At 44.0% G+C, this 22,474-nt stretch overlaps 1 protein-coding gene across 1 annotated transcript in view; it reads right to left on the bottom strand.

Moving 5' to 3' along the window:
* prex2 (phosphatidylinositol-3,4,5-trisphosphate-dependent Rac exchange factor 2) overlaps window positions 1-22,474 on the bottom strand; it is a 160,083-nt gene that overhangs the window by 58,865 nt on the left and 78,744 nt on the right. Inside the window, exons 21-25 of the mRNA XM_084048787.1 lie at window positions 19,584-19,701; window positions 18,137-18,321; window positions 11,936-12,097; window positions 7,626-7,848; window positions 6,399-6,606 (exon numbers count right to left, since the gene is read on the bottom strand). Coding sequence (XP_083904913.1) covers window positions 6,399-6,606; window positions 7,626-7,848; window positions 11,936-12,097; window positions 18,137-18,321; window positions 19,584-19,701 — 896 coding nt within the window. The remainder of the gene's footprint in view (window positions 1-6,398; window positions 6,607-7,625; window positions 7,849-11,935; window positions 12,098-18,136; window positions 18,322-19,583; window positions 19,702-22,474) is intronic.

Here is a 22,474-nt window from a genome sequence, read left to right as displayed (position 1 = left end):
GTGTGTGTGTGTGTGTGTGTGTGTTCGAGTACTGTATGTGAACGAAATAACTCGAGAACTAATGGGCAGACTTTCGTGAAACGTGCCGACAATGATCAGCTGCCCCAAAGAGATAATTAACCTTTGGGTCAAGAAGATCAAAGATCACCATCAAGGTCATGGTCAAAATTACATCATCAGGACATACTCATATCTCAGGAAGAGAGACGTAGGACAAAAGATGTTGGTCCCAGCAGGGTTTGCGCCCCCAAGTGCGTTTTTAATTAGTTTGTGTGTATTTATTGCTGCACGTATCTGTGTGCGTGGCGTGCGTATGTGAGCATGAGCTGAAGCAATGAGTCTGTGAGTGAGGAGCAGCTGATGGAGCAGGCCAAATAAAACCCACAAGTGTTTGTGTTTGGCTTCCGCTGCACACAACAACTTCAGAGGGCTTTAAGGGCTCCACACATATTAATAGGTTCATACTTGTAGCAACAGTACAGCTGTGTCAACAGACGCAACGCTGCAGAAATCAGCTCGCCGCTGACCATTACTGCCGGCCCGCACTCCTATCTGGGGAGGTTGGGAAGCGCAGGAAGAGGCCGCCTGGGATATTTTCACAGTTGCAGCAACACATGGTGGCATTTAAAGCCATATTCCCAATAAATGCTGGGGCTCGGGCTTCACTGAGCTCTCCCTCTCTCTCTCCCTCCACGCACACACTGACACGCGATGTCTGTTTGCATTTCAGCCTAATTTCATTCCGTGTCCGCTTACATTTTCCATTGTGTCATGACACACAAGCTTTGAGGCCTTTTCAAAGAGGGAGGGACGCATGCAAGTGCGGGCTGGTGGGGGCAACTCAGAGCCCACTGAGGTAAACACACTGTCACTTGCGCTTCACAAACACATCTCTGATGATAGACCTTTATGCCTATTTATCATTTCAAACGCTGTTCCTCACCTCACCCCACCTCCCTCCATCCATCCCTCCCTCAGTCTGCCACTCTCCATTCACAGGCTGACTGGTCCAACGGACATGCCCTCATTATGGTCCAGAGTCCACCACAATGCCCCTCCAGTGCAGAGTGGCATTCCATCGCCATGGAGAAGCTCTCCGGGCTCTCTCATTGGCTACCAGTTAATAAGGAAGTGTGCACAGTTTGGGGCCATTGGGGCACGGGGCATCGGATGGAGTGGGGGAGAATAACAATGACTGGATCAGAGCAGAGCAGGGATGAAGGGGAGGATGAAAGAAGGGGGGGGGGGCGTTGAGGGGAGAGAGAGAGTTCACCAGTGCACTAAGCTAAGCAAATCCCCAGGACTCAAATATCTTGCTGCTTGATGCAGTTAATGTTACCCACTTCTATACGCTCCCAAGTTGTACATAGACAGCCTTCAATCTACAGTATAAGCACATCTGCATTACAAGCAGCCACAAAATCCAGGTTTTTAATGGGAAATTTGCATGTTCTTTCATCTCAACTGCTGAACTAACACTGTCAGTCAGGAAAACATTCATTAGAGGCCTCATTAGACTCATACAACATGCATATACATACATACATACATAACATAGGCATATACTGTACATAAACATACAACTGTAGACTTCACAGGCAGAGTGACGAGAGAAGATGAATAGACAGCGAGTGGGAGGACAACTAGAGTATAGAAGTTTGCTTGTTTTGAACTATCTTATTGTTGTTTTTATCACTGTTACTATACTGCTACCATGTTTGACGAGCCAAACATTTTCACAGTAAGGACCTTGGTGTGTGTGTGTGTGTGTGTGTGTGTGTGTGTGTGTGTGTGTGTGTGTGTGTGTGTGTGGAGGGGGGGCATGTTTTGTTAACTGTTCTAATACCGGAAGGCAGGAGTTTAATGATATAAAGCAGACTACCCCCCCCTCTCCGGTTCTAAGACACAAGTTCAAAAGCCACTGCTCACGCATAAGCCTAACCTCTGAGGTCCGCCAAGAAATTACATAACGACAACCATCACTCAGTGTCCACTTGTTTTATTTCCTGGATTACTCCACATGATATTCGCAAACATTCCAGTGGATGTACTATGCACTTCCCCACTTGACTGCGGTCTTGGGAAGTGAGGATGTGTTTGACACACAACAACACACAAAGATCACCTCCGAAATGTTGGCAACGTCACATGTCCCAACACATCTACATCGTTGCGGTTAAAAGTCAGTCACACACACAAGAGTGATTTAAGACCCAAAGAAAAGACACAAACACACAGAGACAGCCCATATAGTAAGTGTGTTTGTATGTATGTGTATGTGTGTGTGTGTGTGTGTGTGTGTGTGTGTGTGTGTGTGTGTGTGTGTGTGTGTGTGTGTGTGTGTGTGTGTGTGTGTGTGTGCATGCGTAGCATGGGTGGTGATGGTGGGTTATAGGAATTAATAATTTCAGCAGGATTACAGATAATGACACAGACCAAAATTAAATGAAACGGGAACAAACAGATTAAAAAAAGAGCCATAGATAGACAAAAAACGAGAGTCAAGGGAGGAAGACAGTAATGTCTGGACACATTCATTTTGAAATGCTTTACCATTAGCAAACACTCAACAGGTTAACACAACTGACTTACTGAGGACTGTAACTGTATTTTAACACATCAAGCCAGACTTCATGTGGAGGTCTGAGTGTGGGTTCAACCATGGAAACAGTACCCAATGAAAATTTGGATCCACTGCTTGCTCGTGCATGGCCATGTTGGCAGGGCAGGCATGGATGTCACATGTGGACCTATGGTTTCACCAAGCCCCCCCGATGGTATCCAACACATACAGAAGTCAAAAGAAATGTAGCCAGGTTGTGACTACTTTTCCATTACAGCCAAAGGTTGTCACAAAGACACCCTTAATTAACAAGCTTCTGACAGTTTTAATGTGTGCTCGTGTACTGTATGTGTAAGTAGGTGTGTGTGCGTGTGCGTGTGCGTGTGCGTGTGCGTGTGCGTGTGCGTGTGCATGTGCGTGTGCATGTGCATGTGCATGTGCATGTGCATGTGCATGTGCATGTGCATGTGCATGTGCATGTGCATGTGCATGTGCATGTGCATGTGCATGTGCACGTGGGTGGCTGCGTGAGTAGAGTGTAAAAGTGAGAAAGGTCAATATCCAGTTACAAGCCACATCTCGGGCCATTCGTGAAACAGCTAATTGGCACTGACAGGAGCATGACAACATTTTACCAGACTTTAGTCATTATGTACCCTGCTGTGGACGCGACACGTAATTGCCATGCCTGGGTGACAGCTCCGCTCCATCTAGCCACCTTCTAATGTCTTTCTGTGGAAACTGAGGAGACTTCTAATGACCCAACGCATTCTCACTCCTAAGACGGCAAACGGGTGACTTTTTGGGATGGATTTGACCAAACGTCAAACGTTTGACTGGAAGGGCGTACCCGCGACGGCACATGTTGACTAGGAGGGATATGAGACGACACCTGATGACTGGAAAGGTACCCCTTCCAGTCAAACGTTTGGTCAACGGGGTTTAGGATGTACAACTTGCTTTTTGGTTTTCTCCCTTCATAGCTGAAGGGGCCATATTGCATGGAGTACTCAGCCTGATTTCTTTTCTTTTTTTAATAAAGCTTTCCATGCATTGTGGCCTCACTGACATTTGAAGCCATCTCTGTACAGTTTTGGAGGAGAAAAAACTCAGGAAAAGCATAACTCAAACACATCTAAAAACACTGTTTTGCTTGAAAGCCAATGTGTTCTTCTCCCACAGCAGCACAGAGAGTGAAGAAGAGCCGTGTTTGCAAAGCACTCTTCTTTCCTGAGTCTCAGCTTCCAATAACATCTGACAATACAGTGCACATTTCTTTCTTTGGCACTGACTCCCCCATCATTTTTGCAACACATACAGTAGGAGCCAACCAGTGCTCAAGCACTTGCCCTATTTCCTTCATTGGAGAAATTGTCCCTTTACACATTTATGAGACAAAAGTGGTTGTGAAGTCTGGTTTAGAAAGGACAACTAAAGAAAATATACGGTTTAGGCGGAAATTGGGGGTAAATGAAAATGATACCAAACACTATATAAAACATTGAAATATGTCCTGAACCTGAGCCAATACCAAGATATGCACCCGCGTCTAAAATGCAATTTTTCAATGGGGTAGGGTAACTTTAGCAGCTGACAACACTAGTTTAGCTGTGACTCAGGAAGGGTTATCACACCAAAATATTATCTACAGACTTAGAGCTTCTCAGAATTGATAAGTAACCTTTGCCACCTTGAGTGATACCGACATCTGGTCTGACCCATGGACTATCTGGGGGGGAAAAAAAGTGTTAAACTAGAAAAGTGTGCTCGTAAGAGCACAGGTCTTCGGCAGGTCGTGTTGCCTACCCAGGGCCTGCAAACTTTGGAATGATTTGAAAAATCAGACTCCTGCAAACTTTAGAGGCCGATCGTAGCCAATTAGAATGGAAAAGGAAAAATGTGGCAGATAACCACATGACGATAGAGATAAGGTGTACCAATTCATGTGATGTTTGGACAAAATATGTAGGAGTAATATCCAAAAATGTGTATGCTAAACTCTGGTGGTGCTATAGCCTATACTCATCTCTGAGGAAAAAGGTCTGGAGAGGCTGTCGAAGAAGTCGTTTTTCTGTTGAAAATCTAACCGGCCCAATGGGGATGGGGTTGATCCTGTATGAACCAATCGCCAAAGAGTCCCACTTTGGCCACGCTCCCATCTCAGAATACGGCTGCACTGAGAGGGCATTCAGACTGAATAATGGAGTGAAATTTAGGCTGAGTGACTGTGTCAGGCTAGCTATAATAGGCTGTTGTCCTGTCCTGTCCTTGGCCTCACGAGAGTATGCGTCCAACGATGCCAGACACACACTGTCTGTCTGTCTGACTGACTGACTGACGGAGGCCCTTGCATTGAAGTTACGTCTATTCAGTTCAGAAACAATTTCTGCAAATATGCAAGTTTAATGTCCCAGACATTGTCACTAAAATCTGGTGAGATAGTGGCTTCATTTCCCATTCCCATACATTTTCAGGGAAAATATGAATCCCTCGTCTGCATCTCGAAATGTTATGCCATTTATTTTTGTTTAAGAAATATTGACAATCAACGTATCCATGGTTTGCAGAAACATAACATGCCAAGGTTTTTTTCTCTAGCCACCAGGCTGATTAATCTAAGTTTCTGTCATAGGGAGGCATTTCATAAATAGATGTAATGTTTGGAATTAGAAATAGGTACTATTGTTTTTTTGCATAGGTCCTACACCCAGAATGTGTGTCTGTGTTGTGTGGTCTAGATGAATGGCATTTCCAGAGGGCACCTGGCCTCCTGACACGCCCTTCATTGAGTCTGCACTTCCTGTTTGGGGGAGGGGGGGCAGTGTTTCCCATTTCCTGTCTGCAGCCTCATGTGCCACAAAACAATGAACCCGTCAACAGCGCAGAATACAGACTGGCCAGCCAGGAAGCACTTTGGTCTAACACGCACGTTACGAGCAGTAAATCCATACCCATACACATACATCAATTGCGCACGAGCCCTCAGACACAAATTGTAGCGCACATCCTCTAAAGTACTCTCTTTTCCTCTTTTCTCTTCCTCTCTGACACAAACATGCATGTGGAATTACACTCATGTGAACACACACACACACACGCGCACGCACACACGCACGTGCTTGAGTAATGGCCACAGCGTATGCATGTTAAGTGCCAGGTGCAGCACACCGAACAGACAGAGCGCTACAGTTACAGCTCGTTTTATGAGACTCTCGTGTTTCAAAGGACAATTCTAAAGGAACAGAATCAATGGGAGGCCATCTCCTTCCATCAGAAACAGCAGGCCACTTTAGGTGTTTAGGGCAATATCAATTTTCCCCACTGTTTTACAATTCATGGAGCAAACGTTAAACTTGAATTCGAGCATATTTTCTTAACATATTATCGTCCCTTGCGGGAGTGATTTTTCATGTTTTATTTATACGAACAGGATCAGCGTGGAGCGATGGGTGGACAACATGTACATAAGTCTGTGGGGCTGTGTGAGCAGCCTATATGTGAGTTCCTCGAGTGTGGATGCATGTACATGTAGGTATAGGGCTACTTATTTTGCATAATATACATTTACACGTGTGTCTGTGCGAGCAATCACATGTATGCTGCTTGCATATACCGGTATATATCTTCTTCCTATATTAAACATATATGGGCATATACTGATTACATCAGGGATCTCCATATATGGGCACAAAAGGGACAGGGTACAACAGGTTCTGACAAAGCCCCCGACACTATGACTCTTTGACATATTGGTCGGATCGGTGGTGCAACGTAGGTGTGAGGGCCGAACCTCTAGTTGTATATACTTGTATTCCAATCTATCTACTGTACTCACTCATGGATCTGGGCACCGTGGGTCTCCATCTCCTTGACAACGGTGGTGAGCTTGGTGAGCAGTTTCTGATAAGCGTCCAAGGTAAGTAGGTCTTCCTCTCGCAGCAGGAAACGAAGGCCGTGGCCCTCCGTCCTGCCCAGGCTGTGGCCCGATGGGGCAGCCATACTGGTGATTGTGTGCTGGACATGGACCATGGGGCTCAGTTTTCCTGAGAGAGTAGAAAATACACAGTACCACAGCTATGGATTGATCTCAGAGAAACATTTTCACCCCTACTGTATAAAATGTTAGAATAGCTGAAAATTTAAGAAACAACTAATTAAGGTGCCTCCGTGCCTGTATAAAATGACAGATACTAAGATAAGACATAATGAGCACAACACAAGATGAGGCATAAGGCAACAGACGACATGAGAGTAAATGTACATTTACTGTACAGTAGGTGTTTAAGGAGTTCAAGGATCAGAGTCATACGCAGCAAAATACACAGCAAAATACAGTGTCAATTTAACTCCGAGTATCCTGTCAGAGTCAGGACTATTGTGAGCTGCCACTACATATACAAGGTGTGTGTGGCGCTCGCCAATTGGCACAATGCCAGGGAAGTCCAAATTGGCTTTAGTCACATTTTGGGTATATTGCTAGGCAACCACAATAAACGGGGGATGTCGGTCGCAGTGGGACCTTCAAACAATGGCCGACATTATGCAGTAGGTCTATATATACACTTTGTTCAAGTGAAAACAGCTGGGGTCAATAGTTAATTAGGGGACGGGGAAGAACTGGATATGATTTCAAAGTAGAGAAGTAAACAAGATAGCCATTCTAGTTGACTGGAAATGGGGAGTTATCTTGAAGTGGCTGCGGAGATCTCATTAGAATTACTGGTATTCACTCTTCATTGTGAGCTTTCCACCTCAAAGAAATACTGTAGGATACAGTATAGCTTGGGAAACAAGAAACTGCCAAAATTAGTTTATCCTGCATTTTCCCACACATCCCTTCTACTTGACTATTCTATTGGACTAGTGGATATTTTGCCATAGTGCATCACACAAAACTTCGCCTGGTTTGAACTGTGGGTAAAGTAACACTCTTCATTTTGCGTGTATAGTGGCCTGACAATATTCATGTGATCCTAGTTTGATCATCTACTTAAGACATCTTTAAGAGCTACTGTACTGTAAGGGAAGAGAAAGAGGGGCTGTTCCCCCTATCCTAACCCACCTTGTTCCGTACTGGTGCGTCCTCCCCTTTCCAGGGTGTTCTTCCTGTTATCCAGCTGCACCCCGAAGGCACTGCCCAGTGACGTGGAGGTCTTGGGATAGGACACCTCCATCACGTTGATGTGACAATTGGTGGGACAAAAGTCACTGCTGTGCAGGGGAGACACCTTGGTCTTGGCCTGCTTAAAGGTCGGCCATGCCCGGTTCTTCAGCACTCGAGAGAACTGACGGACAACAGGGATGGAGACATGAGGTTGGAGTTACCATTATGTCAGTATCATTGTTATTGGGCAAAGTTGCTTACAGTGTGAGAAATATAGGCTATATAGGAATCTTGCCGATTCTGTGGATTGCAGAATCAAGCCGCTATGGCGGAACGCCTTTATCAGATCCACCAGAAAGATTTGTAACAAGCACTAGAACACGTCTATGTGGTGTAGCAACATGACCCCTCACTAGAACAAGTCCATAGCAGGCCTACACATGTTCATTTATCAGCACTACCGGCCTACTTGGGAACGATATAAGTCGGGAACGATGCAAGTTGACAATGCATGCCCCACCCATTTATGCTATATGCGTTGTACTAGTACCCATTGTACTGATATGTCTGTCTGCCGGTGTCCCTTTATGCCCATATATGGAGATATCTGTCCTTGTCCCTTTTATGCCCATATATGGAGATTCCTTATGTCATATATGCCGATATATGGGCATATACCCAAATAGTAGGAGAAAATATACCTTCACTGATATGAGGGTGCGGAAGCAATGCAGCAACCACCATGGGCAACAGCCTGTGGCTAGCGATCCCACAAAGCCTGAGTTCAAACTAATTGGACTCTGAGCCAGGTGAATCTGTACACCTTAATCGATGCACACTGGATACATCTGTAATCCCACACACACTCAAGAGAGAGCCTCTGTCATGACAGCAGCATGTCCATCTGCTCTGGCTTGTAACATCTTGCCACTGTCTACCAGAAATGTTTGAACCATCTACCTGTGTCCCTGAGTGTCAGACGAACCCAAGCCACAGAGGTGGCAGCAACCTGCTACATGTATGTTTAATGCTCCGGTGTGTTGGTGTTTGTGACTCAAGAGTTTTCTACGCGTTTAGAATTTGTTGCAGAGGAACCGATTGCTTATTTGGTATATGAGCGGTAATAAAATACATCTCTCACAGAGACATTAACCACTCTCACAGTGACATCAACCACTCTTTTAGTGAAAACATCACGGTGCTTAGAGAAACAAATTCATATTCTTTAAGATAAGCTTGCAGTATATGCTGCATGCATATTATATATGCTGCAATAAGAAAGACAAACATCCCTCGGGACTGGCTTATGAATGCCTGAGAACTGTGCCAAATCGGAAGAGACGCACGAAACATACTATATTTGAACTCCACCCACCCTTGCTTGGGTCCCTAACATGCAACGAGATAGCATCTACATGTAAAGTACAATACACCAGGAGACCGTGGGACTGCCTTAATCGAATACAGCTGATATAGAACATATCCCATACATTCTTCCTATGAACAATTCTCGGTGCACTTTCAGTGAACCCTCTGTCACAAGGCCTGTGTCCCGTCATTGCCCGTCATGTGACATATGCTATAAGCTGTCGTGATAGCTGGAATCAACGTTTTGGCAACTCAGGCCGTCAGAACACGAGCCAATGTATACGTTAGCTAAGCGGCTTTAGCCAAACATTTTGACTCAGTTATCTAAGAAGGGCTGCAGCACAGAGCTGGTCCTCCGAGCTGGTAGATATGGTCCAGATGGATCACAGGGCTGAAACTCCTCTCGGCGACGTTAAGAGACTTAACCGCAGCTCTTGTCTCTCTCTCAGGAGGTTAACCCCCCCCTGCTGTGACCCAGGTTCTCTCTTTCTTCCTGTGTTTCTCTGCATTTCTCTCCCCCTCCTTCGCTCGGTTTCTCTCCTCATCTCTTCGTCATTAGCTCCATCCCTCCCACCCCACCCCTCGTTTCTCTCGAGGGGTCTGAAAAGGAATGCACCAGAGCAGGAGGGATCTTAACCAACACAAGTCCTCTGGCTGTGACTGTTCAGGTCTATTTATAACCCACTGGTAATTAATGCAAGGCCCACTCTCTAATGTTGAGTCAGATCTCTTCCCCCCCCCCTTATCTCTCACACACACACACACACACACACACACAGTTGACATTGAAACGCACACAAGACATTGCTCTACTGACGGAAACTTGCTTACAGATGTACCAAATAAAGAATACATACAGTACACTGCGTACTCACAGAGTATATTTACCTTCACACACACACACACACACACACATCCCACGCACACAGGGAACGAAGGACCAATGATGCTGGCTTAAATATCTATTTTTTTTTCTACAGCAGGTCAAAAGGAACTGATTACATTTTTGCACGGCAGCATTCAACACTGTTGATGTTATGATTCGTCTTGTTTGTCAGTCTGATGCATTCGGACACTGTGAGCAAATGAGTATCCAAGGACATGCTCTTCTCTCTTCTTTCTCATGAATAGGTCACATAGCGAGTCACATAGCAAAGTTAATTCATTGTATGGGTGCAGCAGAAATTTTCAACAGTGTCTTCTGGATGTGTAGGTGTATCTTTAGGTTCACAGCCATAGGGGACAGAGCACAGCACAAGACGAAGCAGCAGCCGTGCTCAGGGACTGAGCCCTGTAAATAAATCTGTCTCTGGTGCAGAGCTGAACCCTGGAGATTACACCACCTGAGCCTCATGAATGGCTTCTGTGAAAATGTTGTCATAAATGTTGCACTTGATAAAATTGGCTTTAAATGCAATTTAATCTAAAATGACCTTACTTTTAGTGAATACACCTGTGTCTTAATCTCCGGAAGAGCACGGCTAAGTATTCAATTATGTTGTGTTAGTGCTGTGTCATTACAGCCACTTGCCTGCTGTCTAAAACATAATTGCATTTATTAGGCCACTAATAGCTTACAGCACAGATGTGTACTTACAACACGTTCCCACTGATTAGTGGTTAGTGCATTGAAACGTGGCTGGCCACCACTAACTTATTTAGGTTAGAAATTAAAAGGTTATGTTGTACATCAGTGGTTCTCAACCAGTGGTCCTTGAGGGGTTCCAGGTGGTCCCCAGCTAAATGATGGCGAGTTGGTAACCAAATGGATGGACCCTTGTGGATCTTTAACTCTTGAGAGTGTAACGTTAAACCAAATGGACCCTTTTGGTTTCATTTTACATTTTCTATAGCTACATTATTGCTAAACATCTGCATTACTTAATTAAAGAATTGTTATTTTGATCACCGTTTGCCTCTTGTCTCTCCTACTGGTACCAACATCAATACAGCATGGAATTGTGGACAATCATATCCAATAATAACAAAATATTCTAAGTTTTGGGTCTGAGAGTCTAAATCTCATCAAACGGTGGTCCCCGGTAGCCTGGTAAACCCTCCCTCCGGAAATCTCATTTCCATTTGATTTCAGAAAGGAGTCTGGTCTGAAACGCCTTTCTCCAATAATCGCTCTGCTCGCCGAGCCGACGAGCCTATCAGCGTCGTCGCTCATTGTTCTGTGATTGACAGCGACAGTTGGCCAATCAGGTGGCGAGTTCGAGTGAGCCCGAATGAAGCCGAGTGCAGCCTGAGAGCCGCCGACAAAACACGAACGGCAGCCATTGTTGTTTGTGCGAGTGCCTTCACTTCTTACTTTCGGTTTTAAAACGCTCTCAAACTTCTTTTTTGGGGCACGGAATTTACTATTAACATATCGTTTGGATAGAATTTAGTTGTTTAACTTCATATATGTGGTCAATTAATCATGACAGAGCCTATTTAAAAATATAAATTTAGAGAACCGGCAGGGGCGGGGAGTGACACGCATGTATCCCAATAAGGCAACCTATTTTCGGCATGGCCGTCCCAAAAGTCCCGTTGCGTCACATAGTCTGGAGCTCGTCAAAATGAACTGCTGATTGGCTGAAACGATCATTGGTTGAAGGGGTTGTCAGTCAACGGTATTACTCCCGCCCAACTCCAGCCCACAGCGATTATTGCAGAAAGGCGTTTCAGACCAGACTCCTTTCTGAAATCAAATGGAAATGAGATTTCCGGAGGGAGGGTTTACCAGGCTAGGTCCCCGGCTCAAATGCCGAATAAATAATGGACCTTGATATGAAAAGGGCTGAAAACCACTGGGTTAGTGCATTGAAACGTGGCTGGCCACCAGTAAATTATTTAGGTTAGAAATGACAAGGTTACAGTTGTACATAGTACAGTATGGTCAGTGCATTCACCTTTCTGTAGTTGGTGATACGTCGGTTGATGTGCTCTACCCTCTCACCACACATGGCACTGAAGCGCACCTGCAGCTCCTCAGGGATCACGTCACAGCTGGAGCTCAACCTGCCGCACATCTGCACCAGCGTGTCATCATTACGCGCCAGCGCCTCCAAGATCTGAAGGGACAGAGAGCAACGGGGCACATTAGTTTCACAGCCAAATCTGTAAAACTAAAACTTGGGCCACTCTGGTGGTCTTATAGCAACTAATGGGATTTGGAACCTATGACTAAATTACCTTAATAGTTTAATTTGCTGCACCTTTTTTTGCCTCCACTGGAAAATAAAATAGTTACCAGGATTGCTGATTTATAACTAACAGAAAAACTTTTTTTATAACTAGGTAGAGACTGAAATAAATACTTATTATGTAACCAAACCTGGTTTTCCCATGTGGAAAACCTACTGCACATTCAAAGGGAATCCCTTAAGGCCTAGACCAAGTTACCTTGCCCTAATTAACTGACATGAATGAATAATGTTGTATGTTACTTCCCTCTTAAAAATAATACGGACTCTGCAATGAATGAAGTGAGTTGTAATGAGTTGTTGAGTTTCGTTCCATAAGACTCCATAAGATATTTTTTTGTTTTTTTCTGCCTTTTATTGATAGAGTACAATAGACTGACAGAAACAGGGAGAGAGAGATGGGGAGTGAGACGCAGCAAAGATCGTCGGGATCGGGACTCGAACCCGCGACACGCTGTCAGGCTGCACCAGCAGCCTTGGTTTCTCATATAGGCTACCTTAAAATTAAGGTAGCCTATATAAGAAATGTAAAGTGGTAGGCTAGCTAAGTTTTACCGTGTCTGGTACCAATACAAAAAAAAGAAACAGGTCTAGACTTGTAGATCTGCTACTTTCGCATTAAAACGGTGATAAGCGGCTCACACCGCATACAACGCTGCCTGGCAGGAGTCGGTGCGTTGCTTCCCGGCCTGCTTACGGCCGACAAAACTCCGGCCGCGGAGGGTGCTATTGCCTCCTCCCCATACCCACCAGGGGAAGCTCCGCCCCAGGTAGCGGAGCCGGGTGGCCCCTGGTCCATGCCCGGGCGTAGGCGGGAACCACTTTGCGCATGTCAAAAGTAAAATTCCAAATGCTTTGGGTCATGTAAACGAGGAATACTTTTATTCAGGTTCCATGTAAACAGTTGGGTATGAGTTCATTCTGAATGAATATTGTCCATGTAACCGCAGCCAATGTAACCCAAATCAGACCAAGCACCTACCGCTCATCCAAAGGGGACCCCCCCCCCCACCCCACTGGACAAGAGAGACAGCAAATATATGAGAGCTATGAGAAGTAGCAGAGGGCAAGATCACAAAGTGTTCTAATGAGATGCCCGCCAGAGCAGAGTGAGAGACAGGGGAGGAAATTTAACAGCAGGAAGAGGCTGAGGCACAAGAAAAATAATGCACCCAACAGCGTTGGCGATATTAAAATTCAACATCACACATGCAGCTCTCAAAGGACAATGTGGGCTTTTGGGGCAGACGTTTGTCTAACATAACACAAAAATGACTTTGTACTTTGCAGGGAATTGGGAAGATACTCTTTTGTTGGAGGGGATATGACAAGAAAATTATGAATTGTGTACTCCCACGTGTCACTGTTTGTCATTTCACCTAAATCTGTGCTTTTAAAGATAGCACAAGGGTCATCAATCCTGATCGCTTTGACGCACAAGCGAATCTTGTAATCTCCGTTAATTCATCAAGATGGATGCTGCGTGGCATGATTCACAATTCAAGAGATGCTGTTTATCGAGATCTGGCAGTCATAATGTGTTTGATTGTGAGTGTGGGTGTTTTCAAGCATGTATGTGTGTGTTTGAATATGTAGACTCTAGACTAGAGTATGTGTGTACGTGTGATCACTCAAACGTGCATGCATGCATGCACGTGCAAGGTGTGTCTCCTCCTTCGATCTGTTTAAATAAACATCCAACCATTCTGAGAACACCACCGTTGGGATGAGTTCAGCGTACACACACCCACACACACACACACACACTCTCCTGAGAGCCACGTCCTGTTAACCCGTTAAAACTGGGAAAGCATCTGTGTAATTTTAGATTAGCTATTTCATATAGCAACATACGTTTTTCAGAAACCTTTTAGGATTTAGAACAGTGGTTTAGAACAGTGGCTCTCAAACATTGCAGATATACAAGCTAACAGCGTGTCACTTCGTGCCGCGCTGCAAGCTTGTACATCTCTCTCATTTCTTTTTCTTCACAAACCTTCTCTTCTGGGGGGTCCCTGGCACAAAACATTTTCAGATGTGGGGTCCGCGGCCAAATACATATCATTTTGGGGGTCCTTCCTTGGCACAAAAAAAAGTTTGAGAACTACTGATTTAGAAGGCATTTGGAGAATCGGCCTCTGGTCTTAATGGGTTAAAACTGCTGCTGTAAACCTGTCAGCTGGTGTCAAGCCCCTCAATCATCACAGGAGAGAAGCTAGCTTCGCTACAGCACAGTCTGCACTGGAGCAAATCCACCAATCAATGTCAAATGACGGGTTCTGTGGATTACCCATAGGGGTGGAAATAAGATAAACCTCTATTGATCCCCAGAGGGAAATCCAGGTGTCATAGCAGCAACAGCAGTGAGAATGAAACACAGGAGTGGTTCAGAAAGAGTAGGAGTTAAGAACCAAACCAAGATAAATATTATGAATGAATATAGTCTACCTACAGTACAATAAGCATATGGGTGAATACTGTATACAGTATGCATGCCATGGTCTATCAACAGTCTATCAACACTGTGTATACAGTATGAATACAGTCGATCAACAGTGAGAATATGAATGAATATATCTGACAACAATGAATATACAGTATATTAATTAATTTATGTACAAACTGTCAGTGAATAGTGAGTATATGAATGAGTATATGAATGAATGTACATGTACAGTCTATCAGCACTGAATAAATGAATTAATATGTGTCATGTTGTGATGTTGTGTTGTGAGTATTGTGTGATTTGGGTAGCTTCATGTTGTCCACAACATGAAAGAATAGGGAAGAACAGACAAAACCGTAGTAGTCTTGAGACTTTTCAGTCACTGGACAGTGACTGAAAAGCTGCTGCACTGAAATGTGTGCTCAGTGGAAATCACTGCACGCAAAAAAAAAAGAAAAAAGGATTCAGTTAAAAATAAAAAGCAAAAAGCAAAAATGATTAGGTTTTACAAACGCTCATGATTTTTCTCATGCTCTTCTGTAGCCTGCAGGAAGGGGAAGAAGCAGGGGATGTTGTTTATGTCTTCATTATACTATCCCTCATAAAGCCAGCCCCAGCTCGAAGGTGCTAAAAACCCAACACCACTATTCATCACCTAAGAGGTAATCGAATTGTCAAACCCCCCCACCTCATCTTTCCCTACACAGCAAACACAGATAGGAAAACAGGGATGTTTTCCTAATGTCAGAGCACAAAGCGATGGCTCTGGCATCAGCAATACTCCAGTCCAGATGAATACCATATAGAGCAGAAAAAGTGTATGCTCTCATGCCTTTCATTTTTGTCTCCGCCAGGCCGAAAGGCATGGCGAGAGTATGTTTTACCCCCTGTCCGTCCGTGTGTCCGTCCGTGTGTCCGTGTGTGTCCGTGTGTCCGTGTGTGTGTGTGTGTGTGTGTGTGTGTGTGTGTGTGTGTGTGTCCGTGTGTGTGTGTGTGTGTGTGTGTGTGTGTGTGTGTGTGTGTGTGTGTGTGTGTGTGTGTGTCTGTGAACGGCTAATCTACGGCACCGTTGGCTTGATCGCAGCGAAACTGTGCACACACACTCCCTGGATACCAGAGCAGAACCTCTGCCCCACATTTTTCACATGGGCCTTTTTACATGATCTCTATAGTCATGTGATCAAGACCGATCCGTTTTATTTTTCAAATTCCATCCTGATTGGCTAAGATTGATATATTAAGTTTGCAGGAGTGGCCCGTTTTGAACAAAATGCCGCAAATCATGAACGCAGCGTCCGATTGCGGTGAAACTTTGCACCCACATTCACACTATGTTGAGGAAAAAATGCCACCCTTTAAACATTGCCCTATTATAGCGCCACCAGGAGACCTGGTGGCGCTATAACACTTTTCTTTTTTATATTACTCCTACAAATTTTGTCCAAACATCATGCAAATCGGTACACATTATCTCTGTAGTCAAGTGATCAAGATGGTTCCGTCCGATTTTTCCTATGGCCCAAAACAATCTACCCGACCTGGCGGAGACCTGTGCTCCGAGGATCACTTTTTCTAGTTTAATTAGGTATTTTATTCATTCTATTCTTCATTTCCCTTTAATCCGGGAACGCATCTACAAATGTCTTCTAAATCCTAACAGGTTTCTGAAAAACGTATGTTGCTATATCAGTGGTGCTCAAAATCTTTCATGTCAAGGACCCCCAAAATGATATGTATTTGGCCCCATCTCAAAATATTTAGTTCCAGGGGACCCCAGAAGCAAAGATTTGAGTTACAAATGTTCACTTTAAAAAAATATATATTCAAAGATTTGCACGCATTTTCACGATTTTTCAAAGATATAGATCTACAAGCTCATTCGGTGCCTCGCTATGAGCTTGTATATCTGCTATTTTTTAATAGCCAAAGTATAAAAAATAAATCTAAAATGACACAGATACGTTCCCGTATTGAATGGGTTAAATGCCCTTTCATGACTTAAATACAGCATGTTGAATTGCCTTTGTGAATGAAATGTGCTATACACATAAACTTGCCTTGCCCTTGATGCACAACGATCATTATCATGCACTGTCAAACGCGGTGTGATACTAGACGAGAGGGATAGCTACTGTATATCGTGAGCTACTGGCACTGGAGCGCTGTGCTCGTAGATCAGAGTTTATTACAGTGACTCTACCACTGTTTCATTATCGATATTTATGATTTGATGTCAGGACAATGATGACACATGCTTATTATGAAAGTTTATTCCACGAAGAAAGATTGTTCCTTCCTTTCCCTTTCTAGCTGCAGCCAGGTCTTGGCTGTAGTAAGTGGGATAAACTGTTGACTCTGCACATTTTGGGGTATTTTTAGGTGCAGGCTGGTCATCAGTTTTAGGCTCACTGCCATTTTATTAAATATATAATTAAATATATAAGACTTATTTTAGATACTAGTTGGACTTTACAATAAGACTTGATATGACGTGATATTATGATGTGAAACTTGTATTATGGTTAGTCAACGCAGGTTTAATTTTTTTTTAGAAAGGGAAACATTTCTTCAGTCTACATTGTGTATAGTGTGTATATATTTTCAATTATTGATTTAAAATGTACACAACATGTATACAACCCTGCCTTGGACTAACATTTAAAACAGTATACCCTGCCCTGATTTCCTCCAGCTGCCCCCCTCCCATACATATCAAACAATCCTTTGGCTGCGTGCCGGTGTTGTGCACCAAAAACAGCAGATCTACAAGCTCTAACGTGTGATGCTGCAGCATCGTGAGCTTGTAGATCGGCAATTCTCGGTGTGTGACACGAGCATGCAACTAAGTATAACTTCAGCTTTGTGCATCTTCGAGATTGAGCCGTTGGAAGAAGTGAACAGACATAAGACAGAGAAGCTCCCCAGCACGTCTGTCGCAGTGGTGGAAAGTAACTAAGTACATTTACTTAAGTACTGTACTTAAGTACAATTTTGTACTTTACTTGAGTATTTCCAATTTCCAATACTTTTACTTTTACTCCACTACATCTCAGAGGCAAATATTGTACTTTTACTCCACTACAATTATTTGAAAACTTTAGTTACTAGTTACTTTTCAGATATAAATGATGATATTATGAAACATACATTAACCACTTTAGCCTTATTTTATACATAGGCTATTTGAAAATAGCCGATCTACAAGCTCACAACGCGTCGCGATGCGACGCGTTGTGAGCTTGTAGATCTGCTATTTTCAAACATTTTTGTACTTTTACTTCTGGTACTTTAAGTACATTCTGATACCAATACTTTTGTACTTTTACTCAAGTACATTTTTAATTCCAAACTTTTACTTGTAACAGAGTACTTCTTCATTGGAGTAGTGATACTTTTACTTAAGTAAAACATTTGAGGTCTTTTTCCACCACTGGTCTGTCGGTCTGACAGGTCTGTCATACCTTGGCAGTGAGGCTGAAAAATCCCTTGGGTTCCACCATCTTCTCCAGCACGTGGCACTTGATGCCGGCCGTGCTGTCGTACTCGTACACCACTCCATACTCCAAATGGACATTGTCGACGGTCAGGCTCACGTGGTCCTTCTTCCCGTCGATGATGGCGATGGTGTTGAACTTGTCCATCACCTCTGTGCGCAGAAGAATGTAGAATACGAGAGAATTTAAGACACATGAGGATGAGGCGCCTACTGTACAGTACGGTCAGGGACGTGCACAGATAGACTCTAGGTGGTGCTCGAGCACCTGCCCTTTGCCCTCTTGACCAGAAGTGCCCTTTTGAAAAAAAAGGAAAAAAAAACTTTTTTTTCCCAGTTTACAGCAGGGGTCTTCAACAAGGGGTCCTCAGAGTCATTACAGGGGGTCCGCAAAATCTTTATGTGATATGATTTTTATTTTTACCATAACCACTCGAAACCTAGCATCCCTTTTCTGAGGAGAACTTTAGCCAAAAATAGCAGATCTACAAGCCCACAACGCCTCGCGCTGCGAGGCGTTGTGGGCTTGTAGATCGGCTATTTTTGGCAAAGAGGTATAGGTGTAGAGGGAAAGAAGAGCTGACCATGTAAACAAAAAAAAGTATAATTTACTTGAGCACCTGCCCCTCAAAATGTCTGTGCACGCCACTGAGTACGGTACACATTATAATACCGGTTCAGACAAAAACAAGGGCATGCACACAAACATTCAAACACACAAAGACAAGCACACGTGCACGCTAGCTCACACACACGCGAAAGACACAGAAATCATGTTTTCATTACATTTCATGGTAAACACCATCATCACCACACAAAATGGTACTTTAGGTGGATCCGGACCACCAAACTGGTATCTGTAGTTCATTTCATGGCTTTCTTTGCGCCCCTTTCCTCAGAGATTGATGAGCAATTGCAAATTCATTTGGTTAACCAGCTCTGTAACTAATGCGATGACTTAATATGCCAATAAATCCCACTCTTGAGCCGTTTGCTATGAAGGGAACAGCTTTCCTGGTTTACCCTCTATGGGCTCCATAAATCGTGTGTGTGTGTGTGTGTGGGGGGGGCGGGGGGGGGATTAACACTTGATGAGCTAGATGGGGTGATCGCTCTGGGCCTAACACGCTCCAGATGGAGTCGTTGGAGCTGTGTTGGAAGTTATTGCTGGCTCAATTCAGAAAAGGCAGAAAAAAGCTTGTGTTCCGCACTTGTGTTTCCGTGCACAAACCTGGGTTACATCCACAATGACCTAGAGCTGAAATTGTTACCAAATAGATGGTTTGCGCATGGTACTGGTCATTGTGGCCGGCCTAATAATGTGTGCTTCATCGGCACACACACAGCAAAATCCTGAGTGCACTCTCACTCCATGTGTGTGAATCTGTCTTTATGTGTTGTTGTGATGCTGTCACCTTCTACTTTACACTCAAAGCCGTCTCCGTTCTCCTCAGGTGTTGGTTTCTGATTCGTCTTCTGGTGGTCTTCCTGGGCACTCTCACTGTTGTTGTACACCCATTTAATGCTATCTTGCTGCATTGGGACACAAGAAGAACACAGCAGACACCATTGTTGAGTTCTATCCACAGTCCAATGGATCACCTTCTACGATTCATGTCATCAGAAGGTCATTCATTAGCCCTATTTTATAGTCATGCAAAAACATGCTAAAGTCATGCAAAAACAGCTAATCTACAAGCTCTCAACATGTTGCATCACAATTCATTTTGAGCTCATAGATCTGCTGTTGTTGCAATTCCTTTTTACATTTTGTAAAAATAAATAGAATGCCCAAAATGCGGACGCCAGGGTTAACCCATTAAGACCCGGAACGCATCTGTGTTATTTTAGATTTCTTTGGCTATTCAGAAATAGCAGATATACAAGCTCGTAGCGCGGCACAGAGCGCCGTGCAACAAGCTTGTAGATCTGCTATTTTTGAAAAATCGTGAACATTAGCAAATCTATGAATATATATATTTTGAAAGGGAACCTTTTTGACTCAAATCTTTGCTTCTGGGGGTTACTGGAACAGAAATATTTTCAGATGGGGTTCTGCGGCCAAATATACATATAATGTTGGGGGGTCCTTGACATGAAAAAGATTTTTCAGCAAATTGTTAGGATTTAGAAGACATTTGTAGATGCGTTCCTGGATTGGGTTATGGGTTAATGTGGAAGAGAAATCAAAATTGAGGACGCATGTAGTTACGGCATCAATGGCAAAATGAAGTGCAGGTTTCTATTTCTATTCTGGATCCAGGGAAGTACAAGTTAAATTGACCCAAACTCCGGCAGACAAGCACGCAAAATGGACACAGCTGTAAATCAGTAAATCGGGCTGTCGTACTGTGCATTAGAGGCTATGCCATATTTTCTATATCACTCCTGTGAATTCATTCATGGGGATTGGGGAACATGTACAGCATCATTAGAAAAATAGCCAAAAAGGAAAGAAAGCTATCTATTCCAATGGTTCCTGTCTGTGGGAACACAAGCTGAGGTCTGGGTTTGATCAGTGGTGGACAAAGTACTCAACCCAAGTATAGAGTCAAAATATTATACTCAACTACTGAACTTGCTTTTAAAAATACTTGAGTGTTCAAAAGTGCATGCTTTTAAAACATACTTAAGTATAAAAAAATAGAAGTATTTAAAAGTTCTACAAGCTCATAGCGTGGCACCGATTGCCACGCTATGAGCTTGTACATCTGCTATTTTTGAATAGCCAAAGAAATTGAATGGGTTACGTGGTTAAGTAAAGTACTCAAGTAAATGTACTTAGTTACTTGTCCACCACTGGGTTTGATGATGCATGACTAGCCGGCTCACCCCAGTACGTTGCATTGTGTCACACAAGCTGGGCTGGCAGAGCAACGCGGTGAGAGGCTTTCGCAAACACATGGAAACGGCGCAGACCGCAAACGCAACCCCTGCCAATCTCATCAGCCCACGTTCTCCTGTGCCATAAAAGTGTGTGTGAGTGTGTAGTAATTTTAATGTGTGCATGCTTCTGTATGTGTGTGTGTAATACTGTTCTCCACACCCACAGTGGGGCTTTTTCCTGTAGGGCTGCATGCTGTGTTTTCCTACTGAGCTGTGGTCTGCTGGGGTAAAACCAAAACACACACACACACACACAGAGGGCGTTTCCCTCTATGCCCATACTTGATGTAAACCAGATCTCCAGTCTTGTTGGAACCATATAGCGCTTCATTAAGCCTCCAGCCTAAATAAGTGTGTGTGTGTGTGTGTGTGTGTGTGTGTGTGTGTGTGTGTGTGTGTGTGTGTGTGTGTGTGTGTGTGTGTTTCCAGGACAAAGAGGCACACGCACACACACACACACACACACACACACACACACACACACACACACACACACACACACACACACACACACAGACCCTCACCTCTGTTCTCACACCTCCTCTCCTCTCCTTCAACAGGTGGCCTCCTGAGCCACAGCTGTCCTCCTCCTCCTCCACTTCCTGTGTGTAAAACTCTTTCCCACCAGTTCACTTATGACAGTGGTTCTCAAAGTGGGGTCACTCTGGGGACCCCCGGGGGTACTTGAGTGGGATCAAAATCTGTTTAACCACCGTCTTGAACCCTAATTTATCTTCAGATATTTGAAAATAGATGATCTACAAGCTCTTGAAACAATTCGATTCGAAACTTGTAACTTGCCCCTGTAAAAAATAACCCTCTCTCAAACTTTTTACTGTACATATTTTTAGTTTTTCTTATTTTTCATTTCTAAACTGTTTATATGATGTTCTGCATAGTAGTGTATTTCTGTCTGTCATTTAATGTCACTATGAATAGATTACAAAAGGAGCCCAATTGAAACAAGTTTTTTTTATCCTATTTACATGTAGTTGACCTTGTATTTGAACTGTACTTTCATGTGCTTTTTTCTGCAAACTTCTAAACAAATACGAGTCAGTTTGGGGGTCCCTGACATGAAAATGTTTGAGAACCACTCTCCTCCTACGTCACACTCCTCAGTCTTTACACTCATCCCCCTCCACGTCCGCTCTCTTCCCCCTTTTGTGTCAGCAGCTCTGGGCTGTCTCCCATCACCCCCCCCCCCCCCCACCCCCCCACCCCCATCCTCTCAACCCCCGTTTACCTCCAGCGGGAGCCCCAGCAGACCCCAGGCTCTCTCCCCAGCCGGCCTGCCAGTCTTCCCACAGCAGGCCCACCACTGTGAGCCAGGGGTCAGTGGTGGAGGAGCCAAGACTATTATTATTACTGCGTAATGACCCAGAGAAGCAGAGAAAGAGAAAGGGTGAGAGTACGAGAG

This window comes from Gymnoscopelus microlampas, assembly GCF_963454915.1.
Source record: "Gymnoscopelus microlampas genome assembly, chromosome: 22".
Classification (NCBI taxonomy): Eukaryota; Metazoa; Chordata; class Actinopteri; order Myctophiformes; family Myctophidae; genus Gymnoscopelus; species Gymnoscopelus microlampas.
Note: the sequence above shows the minus strand (reverse complement) of the source record. Positions and strands in the feature narration are given on the sequence as shown.